The 12240-nt window shown below is 43.6% G+C and overlaps 1 protein-coding gene across 4 annotated transcripts in view; it reads right to left on the bottom strand.

Annotated features, from left to right (window-relative positions):
- Nucleotides 1-12240, bottom strand: part of LOC115104159 (mitogen-activated protein kinase kinase kinase 14-like) — a 32873-nt gene that overhangs the window by 6999 nt on the left and 13634 nt on the right. For 3 of the 4 annotated variants that reach the window (XM_029625405.2, XM_065006465.1, XM_065006466.1), the window contains 3 exons: nt 739-1005; nt 554-635; nt 110-374 (listed from right to left, as the gene is read on the bottom strand). In XM_029625405.2, the coding sequence (XP_029481265.2) occupies nt 110-374; nt 554-635; nt 739-997 (606 nt within the window). In that variant the 5' untranslated portion in view covers nt 998-1005. Of the gene's footprint in view, nt 1-109; nt 375-553; nt 636-738; nt 1006-2683; nt 2877-12240 lie in introns of those variants that run through there. The other variant, XM_029625404.2, reaches the window with a different exon arrangement.

Below are 12240 nucleotides of genomic sequence, written 5' to 3'. Positions count from 1 at the left end.
ATACTACAGACTATGAATCACAAGAAAGGCACTTCAAGTTCAACTAGAGTTCAACGTCATCCATTTTGTGTCTGACGGTAGGATGTTACAGGGAGAGTGCTCATCTTACCTGGGTCTGGATCAGTTGAGGAGAACTGCCAGTCTGGGTCTCCTGCTCAGGGACACCAGAAGGTACCCTACGTCTCTGTCTCTGCTTCCCTGTCTCCCTCTGCTCCTCTTTCTTCTCCTTCCTCTTCTGTTTCTTCCTTGGCTTCTTCCTGGGTGAGCGGTGGGCCGGGGAGCCTGGTTGGTCCTGGTTGGTCCTGGTTGGTCCTGGTTGGTCCTGGTTGGAGGCTGCGGTGGAACACGCCACATTGTTGTGCTCTGATGAGTCCCTGTGGAAGACAACAGCAATGCCTGTGTGAATGCAGTACTGTCACGAAAACCCAAAACTGTAAGAAGACATTAGTGGTTTAACCAATGCTTTGTAGCTAAAGAAGAAACCCAAAGATTGAGAGAGTTGTAAGAAGAGATAATGATGGAGTGTGTTATGGAGGGATAAGTGAGGTCATACCGGTTGATTAAGCAGTTGGGGGACGCGACAAAGGAGCGTTCAGAGCAGGAAGGGCTGAACTGCTGGGAGTCTTGAGTTTCACCTGGGGAAGCACAGACAGCAGGTGTTAGCTTGGTGCCATTCTCTCTCTCTCTCTCTGCAATTAACCCTATCAAAACTAGTATTGCCCTCCTTAGTATACTCACATTCAGCCTGGGCTATGAACGAGTTCTTCTGATAGTTCAGTGGACCTGCTTCACCCACTTGTTCTGCTGTGCCCTTCGTCAGGACTTTAATTATTCTGGGTTTTAAACAAGGCATGAAGTCCCCTTTGCTCTCCTTCCCCTCCTCGTCACTCGTCCTGTCTTCTGGGCTGGGGAGGCTTGGGTAAGACCCCTTCAGCTCTATTTGGGGTGACCCTGAGAACGGTCTGGTCGAGTTAAAGATCCTTTGCCTCACTGCCATCTCACCTGCTGGAGAAGGAAACAGAAAATGATGTCAATTCAGAATAAAACATGGTCTTATCCTGTTTACTAACTTTGCTGTTGGTTGAACTATTCCAAACGGTCCGTCCTTGAACAGCTCAGTGTACAGCACTTCATTTGAAGCACATCTCCACAACTACCAACTTGCTGATCTAAGTGATCCTCACACCTGTCCATTAGCAGAGAGCAGAGCAGAGCTTGTGATTGCAGGGACATCGAGTGGGTTATCAAAAACTCCAGTATAGCTTATTCACTTCTGGAAAGAGCCTTCCTCATGTCAACTGAACTTTGCACCTGCTAAGAACAGAACAATGGCCGGCTTTGTGTGGCGGTGGAACAAGTCAATCTAGTAATTGTTTATCTCTGCCTTGTATTGCGCCTCGTTCCAAAGTTCGAAAGCAAATATTTTTCTTGTGACCAATACATTTGATTTGATTTGAAACACATCACTTTCTCAACATGGAGGAAGTGTATGCTTGACACAGAAACTTGATCGCAACTCCTTCTCTGCTGAAACTTCATGTTTTGCGGTGAGCGAATGAAACAGGAAACTCGATCACGGGCCTTGTTTTGACAGTTACAACTGTGTAGTTAACACCAGGAAGTAGTTGTGTTGTGAAGACTGCTACATGGCATGTTCAAGGAACAGGCCTGCCTCAGTTCCACAGAATAGAAGGAGTGTGTGTTGGAGGGTGCAATATAGGTCGAGCAGCACAAAACAATGTTGCACAACCCCTGCCAAGATGTACACCTTAAGTTGAAACTCTCTGACAGCCTCTATGCGAAATAAAATACACATGAAAACTGCTGGGATAACATGCAATGAACTAGACTGGTCAAACATGGCATAATTTATGTTTGTACAACAACAGTATATAGGTGTATGATGTATTCCTGTATTTATTGTCAGTTAACAAGCCTCAAGCATGGAGTATGTCTTTCAAATGAAAACCCCTCTGATCTGAGCATTAATTCAGTAGAGAAATGCCAGAGAGGCTTTGGACCTTGGCCTGCTTAGTGAACACTGTAAGCTTATAGCTGCAGAGCTATAGGGTTGCTGCATGTTGCATCAGTGTGCCAGCACTTCACAGGAGTTTTATCTTTCCCCTCACTTTTGATCTTCCCTTAGACAGGTGCCCTATTCCCTTTATGACACACCAAGCTCAGGTTGACTGCCAAGCAAATACTCAACTACGCTGCTGAACAATTAATAAAATTGCCTCCGGACAATTTACATTGAACCCCTCCCCCCCTTTTGTACACTGCTACTACTTGCTGTTTGTTTGTTTGTGATCTATGCATAGTCACTTCGCCCCCACCTACATGTACAGATTACCTCAACTAACCTGTACCCCCGCACACTGACTCGGTACCAGTGCCCCCTGTATATAGCCTCGTTATTGTTATTCTTACTCTCCACTTTCCTGTCTATCTCTCTGTCCCCTCCTCCACACACTTTGTCTCACCCAGACTCTGACCAGGCACACCAGCTTTCTCATTCACCGATCATCACTTCCTGCTAAAGCGAGAGACCCGCACACGTACCCCTCCTCCAAAACACATCACCACACCCCAACTGAAATCAAGTGGGGTGGTAGTAAGAACAGGCCCTTTGACAAAGAACTGGACGGAAAAATAGACATTGGGGAAGGAAACATAGACCTACCGACAGAGGCAGGTCTGAATTGCAGGTCTGCAGTCTCTTCTGGTTATCCGTTTTTCACTAAACTAAACTGAAGTCAAATATTCTGCTCACATATACCCCTATCCTTACAAATAATAACTCACTCTCTGTAATATAGGTCTCGTTCAACTCTCTCTCTCTCTCTACTTCACTCTGTAATCTTGCTGTGTATCTCGGTTGCTTGGTGTCGCTTGATCCCACTGGCCCACTGCCAACCTGGGTAGGAGCTGTGATTGGTTGATGGTGATTTACGGGAAATCCATCTCACTTCCCCACATCCCCCCTCCCTCTTTTCCCTGCAGCAGCAGGGCTGTCTTGCTCTTTCTGCACTTTCTCTTGCTCATGCTCAGTGTCTTTCTGCCCCATTTTCACTCTCCTTAAATAATAGAAAAATTAGAGCACATTATTAAAAAGCGCACTCAACACTGTCCAAATCTAACCCATCTTAACTCTCCAAATGTTCATTTGGGACGCAAAACAACAAACCCTGAAGATCTAATTCCCCAAAGTAAGGGGCCACGTGTTAGTTATTTATTAGACTATGTTATACTCTTTGGCCACACTTTAAGCCTCTCATTGTGATGTGTTGGGGCTGCAGAAAGGGGTCAAGGTTCAGGGTTATGCTCTTAAAACACACTCAGGGTCAAATACCAAGCAAACGATGATGCATGAATAAGCCACTTGGTTCCATCCTGCCAGAGTAGTCGCATCAATCATGTCAACAGGAACACCATGGTTCTGTTCTACATATAACCAAAGTTATGTGCTCCCATAAATCAATGACGCTGCTATCAATCCCCTCTGTCTGTATAATCTATAATATATGATTTTTAGTTATGGTGTGTTGAACTCCCAACCTTTTAGCCCCTGATGTTTCCCCTTCTTATTATAATCATTTGAATAAATAAAACATCAGAATGACCCATGAGGATTACATGTGATAATTGTGAGGTTTTAATTTATAGCAGGGATAAGGTCGGCCTCCTTTTTGAGGTTGGGAAAATCTCAGTTCCTTTTTTGGTTTCCTCTTTTTTTGAGAGAGGAACAACAAACTACTCAGAACAGAGCCACTAAAGGGCAAGGAAACTCAGGGACCACATTTGGACATGTCAAACAGCCAACTCTTGTATCAAATCGCTTAATAAACAGAGTGAATGTTATCATTTTCTATCCTGGGATTAGCCTACATCCTCTGGCTTTGATGGGTCACTCACAAGTAATTTGCCCTCTTAAAAAACTCTTGAAGAGGTTAAACTATGAAAACTACAGGCTAATGATAGGTTGTAGAGCTGCACTCCACAGCCCAGAAAACCACTCTGACCATAGGGACCAGTCATTGTGATACATAAAGTAAGTCCTCCCCTAGCTGTGCTCAGCATTTGGTAAACTGTGTGCAGATTCAGTTAGTTATTTCTCCATGTTGTGTTATTACAGCAATGTAACAATTTTGTTATAACAATGTAGGCCCCGGCCTAACTGTCAATGTGACAATGTAATTGTGCTTAAGGGACCTGTCGACTCCCTATCGAAAACACATGCATGAAAAACATGAGCATGATACTCAGTGAGCAGAGGGGTGGGGGACAGTTGGAATCTTGGTGGAGGAGTGAGAGAATGTGGGGGCAGAAAGGACAGGAACGGGGGAGGGGTGCAAAGGGAGGATCCAAAAATGGCAGCTAGATTCTGGGGAGTGAATGTAGACTGTAGAGGATACAACAAAAAAAGGAACAAATAGAGGAACTGCTGAAAAGATTCAGGATGGATACACACAGACACACAATGACCACTGACTCATATACGCCCACTCAGATTAGCAGAATACCAGAGGCTTGAGTAAGGACAGCCAAGGGATCCATCTTTTGCAGGACCTGGATAATTAAACACACCAGTACGCCTTCTGGGCCCCCCAGTCCCTCACAGAACACTGTTACGAGGCATTCATTCAGTGCCTTGCAAGCAACTCATGGGAATCGAAAAATGAATGTCTCAATGAGTGAATGACACAGGGTATCAGAGGGGGTGAAGGCCTCTGTGCATAGCAACACATCCTTCACCCGCCAGAAAGACAACACCTATTTACTTTGGGATTAAAAATTAATCCTAGACATAGAGAAGGACATTGCTTCTCTTAGTCATTTCATCAGGTTCGCATCTGGTCCCTGAGTGGAAGACTTTAGCCCAGTGGTGTAGTAGGGGAAAAATGCTGTATACCCACTATTTTTTCAGTAGGCATTGTGTATACTCACTTTTTAATCGCCACTAATGCTGTTTTCTGTTTTGTTCTACAACCCCCACAAGTGTCACAGGACTCTTCTGAAGGTAACCAGGTATCAGTTAACTTCTTTGGGGTAGGGGGCAGTATTTTCACGTCCGGATGAAACGCGTGCCCAGAGTAAACTGCCTGCTACTCAGGCCCAGATTAGATTTCGATAGAAAACACTCAAAAGTTTCAAAAACTGTTTGAATGATGTATGTGAGTATAACAGAACTCTATTGGCAGGCAAAACCTGAGAAAAATCCAACCAGTAAGTGGGAAATCTGAGGTTGTAGTTTTTCAAGTGATTGCCTATTCAATATACAGTGTAAATGGGGTCAGATTGCACTTCCTAAGGCTTCCACTAGATGTCAACAGTTTTTAGAACGTTGTTTCAGGCTTCTAAAGTGAAAGGGGAGCGAATAAGAGCTGTTTTTTCCCCCACCTTTATTTAACCAGGTAGGCTAGTTGAGAACAAGTTCTCATTTGCAACTGCGACCTGGCCAAGATAAAGCATAGCAGTGTGAACAGACAACACAGAGTTACGCATGGAGTAAACAATTAACAAGTCAATAACACAGTAGAAAAAAAAGAGAGTCTATATACATTGTGTGCAAAAGGCATGAGGAGGTAGGCGAATAATTACAATTTTGCAGATTAACACTGGAGTGATAAATGATCTGATGGTCATGTACAGGTAGAGATATTAGTGTGCAAAAGAGCAGAAAAGTAAATAAATAAAAACTGTATGGGGATGAGGTAGGTAAAAATGGGTGGGCTATTTACCGATAGACTATGTACAGCTGCAGCGATCGTTTAGCTGCTCAGATAGCAGATGTTTGAAGTTGGTGAGGGAGATAAAAGTCTCCAACTTCAGCGATTTTTGCAATTCGTTCCAGTCACAGGCAGCAGAGAACTGGAAGGAAAGGCGGCCAAATGAGGTGTTGGCTTTAGGGATGATCAGTGAGATACACCTGCTGGAGCGCGTGTTACGGGTGGGTGTTGCCATCGTGACCAGTGAACTGAGATAAGGCGGAGCTTTACCTTGCATGGACTTGTAGATGACCTGGAGCCAGTGGGTCTGGCGACGAATATGTAGCGAGGGCCAGCCGACTAGAGCATACAGGTCGCAGTGGTGGGTGATATAAGGTGCTTTAGTGACAAAACGGATGGCACTGTGATAAACTGCATCCAGTTTGCTGAGTAGAGTGTTGGAAGCTATTTTGTAGATGACATCGCTGAAGTCGAAGATCGGTAGGATAGTCAGTTTTACTAGGGTAAGCTTGGCGGCGTGAGTGAAGGAGGCTTTGTTGCGGAATAGAAAGTCGACTCTAGATTTGATTTTCGATTGGAGATGTTTGATATGAGTCTGGAAGGAGAGTTTACAGTCTAGCCAGACACCTAGGTACTTATAGATGTCCCCATATTCAAGGTCGGAACCATCCAGGGTGGTGATGCTAGTCAGGCGTGCGGGTGCAGGCAGCGAGCGGTTGAAAAGCATGCATTTGGTTTTACTAGCGTTTAAGAGCAGTTGGGAGGCCACGGAAGGAGTGTTGTATGGCATTGAAGCTCGTTTGGAGGTTAGATAGCACAGTGTCCAAGGATGGGCCGGAAGTATATAGAATGGTGTCGTCTGCGTAGAGGTGGATCAGGGAATCGCCCGCAGCAAGAGCAACGTCATTGATATATACAGAGAAAAGAGTCGGCCCGAGAATTGAACCCTGTGGCACCCCCATAGAGACTGCCAGAGGACCGGACAGCATGCCCTCCGATTTGACACACTGAATTCTGTCGGCAAAGTAGTTGGTGAACCAGGCACGGCAGTCATCAGAAAAACCGAGGCTACTGAGTCTGCCGATAAGAATATGGTGATTGACAGAGTCGAAAGCCTTGGCAAGGTCGATGAAGACGGCTGCACAGTACTGTCTTTTATCGATGGCGGTTATGATATCGTTTAGTACCTTGAGCGTGGCTGAGGTGCACCCGTGACGGCTCGGAAACCAGATTGCACAGCGGAGAAGGTACGGTGGGATTCGAGATGGTCAGTGACCTGTTTGTTGACTTGGCTTTCGAAGACCTTAGATAGGCAGGGCAGGATGGATATAGGTCTGTAACAGTTTGGGTCCAGGGTGTCTCCCCCTTTGAAGAGGGGGATGACTGCGGCAGCTTTCCAATCCTTGGGGATCTCAGACGATATGAAAGAGAGGTTGAACAGGCTGGTAATAGGGGTTGCGACAATGGCGGCGGATAGTTTCAGAAATAGAGGGTCCAGATTGTCATGCCCAGCTGATTTGTACGGGTCCAGGTTTTGCAGCTCTTTCAGAACATCTGCTATCTGGATTTGGGTAAAGGAGAACCTGGAGAGGCTTGGGCGAGTAGCTGCGGGGGGGACAGAGCTGTTGGCCGAGGTTGGAGTAGCCGTTGAGAAATGCTTGTTGAAGTTTTCGATAATCATGGATTTATCAGTGGTGGCCGTGTTACCTAGCCTCAGTGCAGTGGGCAGCTGGGAGGAGGTGCTCTTGTTCTCCATGGACTTCACAGTGTCCCAGAACTTTTTGGAGTTGGAGCTACAGGATGCAAATTTCTGCCTGAAGAAGCTGGCCTTAGCTTTCCTGACTGACTGTGTGTATTGGTTCCTGACTTCCCTGAACAGTTGCATATCGCGGGGACTATTCGATGCTATTGCAGTCCGCCACAGGATGTTTTTGTGCTGGTCGAGGGCAGTCAGGTCTGGAGTGAACCAACGGCTATATCTGTTCTTAGTTCTGCATTTTTTGAACGGAGCATGCTTATCTAAAATGGTGAGGAAGTTACTTTTAAAGAATGACCAGGCATCCTCAACTGACGGGATGAGGTCAATGTCCTCCCAGGATACCCGGGCCAGGTCGATTAGAAAGGCCTGCTCACAGAAGTGCTTTAGGGAGCGTTTGACAGTTATGAGGGGTGGTCGTTTGACTGCGGCTTCCGTAGCGGATACAGGCAATGAGGCAGTGATCGCTGAGATCCTGGTTGAAGACAGCGGAGGTGTATTTGGAGGGCCAGTTGGTCAGGATGACGTCTATGAGGGTGCCCTTGTTTACAGATTTAGGGTTGTACCTGGTGGGTTCCTTGATGATTTGTGTGAGATTGAGGGCATCTAGCTTAGATTGTAGGACTGCCGGTGTTAAGCATATCTCAGTTTAGGTCACCTAACAGAACAAACTCTGAAGCTAGATGGGGGCTGAGGGGGGTTGGTAGCAGGCGGCAACAGTGAGAGACTTATTTCTGGAGAGAGTAATTTTTTTAATTAGTAGTTCGAACTGTTTGGGTATGGACCTGGAAAGTATGACATTACTTTGCAGGCTATCTCTGCAGTAGACTGCAACTCCTCCCCCTTTGGCAGTTCTATCTTGACGGAAAATGTTATAGTTGGGTATGGTAATCTCAGAATTTTTGGTGGCCTTCCTGAGCCAGGATTCAGACCAGTGGTCTGGCTGAAAGCCTTGAGTTTAGTCACACGCACAGCAGTGGGCGCGAGCTCCGTTCCCTTTCATTTCTAAAGACAAAGTAATTGTCCGGTTGGAATATTATTGAATGTTTATGATAAAAACATCCTAAAGATTGATTCTATACATCGTTTCACATGTTTCTACAAACTGTAATGGAACTTTTTGACTTTTCATCTGGACTTAGTGCCCGCGCCTTGTGCATTTGGATTACTGGACTAAACGCGCAAACAAAAAGGTATTTGGACATAAAGATGAACTTTATCGAACAAAACTAACATTTATTGTCTAACATGGAGACCTGGGAGTGCCATCAGATGAAGATCATCAAAGGTTAGTGATTCATTTTAACGCTATTTCTGTCTTTTGTGACACCTCTCCTTGGTTGGAAAATGGCTGTATGGCTTTCTGTGGCTAGGCGCTGACCTAATATAATCGCATGGTGTGCTTTTGCCGTAAAGCCTTTTTGAAATCAGACACTGTGGCTGGATTAACAAGAAGTTTATCTTTAAAATGGTGTATAATACTTGTATGTTTGAGGAATTTTAATTATGAGATTTCTGTTTGCACTTTCACTGGATCCAAATGCACAGGTGGGACGCTACTGTCCCACTGGTGCCAGACAGGTTAAAAAATGAATGGGTTAAATATGTGTTAAAAAAATAAATTAAATAAGAAATCTGAGCTTTCTTATATCTCATAGATATAAGACATTTACTTCAAAATCGTATTCCTTAGGATACATATTTTGACTGTCTGTTTTGCCATTTATGAACGTGTCATTCAATGTGTTTCTATGGGCAAATTCTATATTTGATCAAATAATTTGTAAATATATGTATTTCTTTTATACCTACAGTTCTTAAATTCTAAATCAGATAGCTAAATGATACATGGTATGTCCATCTTAAAACAATTCCATATGTTAGGCAAGTATAACATCCCCCCCCCATACCGACCTTGTGCCATCATACCAACTTTGTGCCATACCGTAATACCGGCAATAAAAAACAACAGGGGCGCTATTTCCAATCAGAAGGTTTTCAATGCTAACAAGTACATGTAAAATCCCATAGCAAATGCTAGCTAAATGCTAACATGCAAACCTTTTACACAAACTATTTGGAGTACAGACATCCCAGCTCATACAGTTATACAAATAACTAAAAAATTCTACTCAAACAAATATTAGACAGCAAGCCTCTTGATCCAGGAGGGGATTCTCTTCTGTTACCAAGAGGAGCTTGATTGCAAAATGCTAACCACTTAAGCTTACTACAAGCTCTACGCAGACATACGATTCGGAGTGTTGCAATGTAATTTTTCGTCACAAAAGGGGCATATCTTTGTAATAGGCTCCGGCTTTTTACTTACTTTTTTACTACCTGAAAATGAAGACACGCTGTATCATTCCTTCCACAGTGGGAGCAGTGTTGTCGCTTGGCTCCTTGATCTGATCTATAGGCTATACAGACGATTCATCAAAGCAGGGATGGGCATGAGTAATCGAGTACCCGAACGTCAAAGCTCGTTCTTTAACTAGAGATCACAGTTCCATTTTGTCCCAATTGTCTTATTATTTATTTTGTCTTGAAGACCATGTTAATTTGCTTTGCCTCTAGTGTTCCATTTCTACATGTGCATTTGTGAAGCTGGTTGTACAAATGTGCATTTGTAACTACCTCATGAAGCTGTTTGACAGAACGCCAAGTGTGTGCAAAGCTGTCATTAAGGCAAAGGATGGCTACTTTGAAGAATCTCAAATATAAAATATATTTTGATTTGTGTAACCTTTTTTTTGGGTTACTACATGATTGATTCCATTTGTGCTATTTCATAGCTTTGATGGTTTCACTATTATTCTACAATGTAGAAAATAGTTTAAAAAATGAAGAAAAACCCTGGAATGAGTAGGTGAGTCTAAACTTTTGATTGGTACTTTATATGGGGCAATTTAGCAATTAGGATTTGTTATCTGTAATGGTTATGATAAATTAGGCATGTTGACACAGGCCAATAGATAAATACGCACACATTTCTTTCCAGCGCAGGCCTTGTGTTAAAAAAGTAAAAAGTAAAAATTTTGAGTACCCCAAAATGTCAAATGCCCATCCCCACATTAAAGTAACCTATTTTGCATTGATAACCCAATATAATCTTAGCGACTGTTGAAACAGTAAACCAAACAACAAGAATCCACCCAAAAAGGTATTTCATTTAAAAGTAATGACTAGTTATTATTATGAAATGGTAGAACCTGCTGTAGCCAATGAGCTAGCCATGTGCTTTTTTCCTCCAGTGACCAAACATGATGGCATTCTATTTTTAGTTGATATGGGAATTGATGTATTTATTTCACCTTTACTTAACCAGGTAGGCCAGTTGAGAAGAAGTTCTCATTTACAACTGCGACTATGGTTGCCAACTTTCTCACTACCAAATAAGGGACAAAAGGTGGCGTGCCAGTGCACGGTGCCACGGCGGCGTGGGTATGGTGTTGTGGGTATGGAGGTGTGGGTATGGTGTTGTGGGTATGGCGGTATGGGTATGGTGTTGTGTGAATGAATATACAGTGTATATTCATATTCTTATTCAATTGGAAAGGCAAAACATTTGTATATTCCATTTAGCCTATAGCTTTAATAAAACTGTATCATTATGTAAACTTATGTGAATAAACCTCAAAATATATTATCAAATAATCACAATTGGGACCTTTACAGCAAAAAAAAAACCTTCTCAAATGCAAAAGAGGGGCATGAGTCACTCACCAAGGCTACATACTTGACTGATTCAAGCAGTCCTCTTGCAGAGCCAGAGAGAAGTTATTACATGACAAGTCACAGTTCCCAGCTATATGAAGTTCATTTTTTATCAGTTCTGTGCTACATCGGTTTCTTGAGTCTGACCATTTAATGGTCATCAGACAGAAAATCCTCTCTACACAGGCATTTGAGTCTGGCACACTGAGTACAAATGAGACAATCCTGAACATGTTCATCAAGTTGGCTTTCCCTAGATTTTGGTAAACTGCCACCTGCTTCTCACTTGTGGATTTTGTGGTATCCTGTCTGGCTTTCTGTATTTCCTCCCGGCTAGTACAACACTCTTTATAGAGTTGGTCCATACTGACTGTCTCTGTCATTTTGAGGGCAACCAGCACCTGCTCCAGGTCAGTGAAGGAGAGCTCCTCATAGAGGCCGATCAGTTTCACCATTACATTTTCTGGTGAGAAATCAAACCACTTGTCAATGTATGTAACGACAGTGTCATAGAACTTCAAGTCCTGTTTCTGTTTGGACCTTCATGCTGACAATTGTTTGTCCCATCAGCTGCTTGGTCTGGTATCAGAAAAAAAACTGTCCTGTTTCAGCTGAAGCATCTTAAATGTTGAACTTTTGGACTTCCTCGTAAAACATCTGTGATGCAGAGCTTTGTTTCCTCCAGTTTTTTTACGAGTAGGTCAAAAACACACCCACTTTGTGGAAAAAGCACAGATAAATTTCAGCAGCTTCTGTTTTTTCTTCACACTCAAATATACTCTTCAGTTCCACAGGACAGGTCTCCCTAAGGGACCTGAAGTATGATGTAAGTGCTGGCCAGCTTTGCTGGAGACGATGGACAGCTGGATGAAGAGAGAGCCATCGTGTGCAAACATGTCGCAGGATTTCAAGCCACTCAATGTCAACAAAGGCGCGCAGTTCCTCTCTTCGGGAAGCAGATACTGATAAGTGCCTGTAGATCTGTAAAACAATTGTCTCAATATCCACTGACAGCTGATCGCAGGCGTGCTTGCAGGC

The sequence above is a fragment of the Oncorhynchus nerka genome, linkage group LG21 (genome assembly GCF_034236695.1).
Source record: "Oncorhynchus nerka isolate Pitt River linkage group LG21, Oner_Uvic_2.0, whole genome shotgun sequence".
In the NCBI taxonomy this organism is placed as follows: domain Eukaryota; kingdom Metazoa; phylum Chordata; class Actinopteri; order Salmoniformes; family Salmonidae; genus Oncorhynchus; species Oncorhynchus nerka.
The sequence above is the reverse complement of the archived record's forward strand: the minus strand, read 5'-3'. Positions and strand labels throughout refer to the sequence as shown.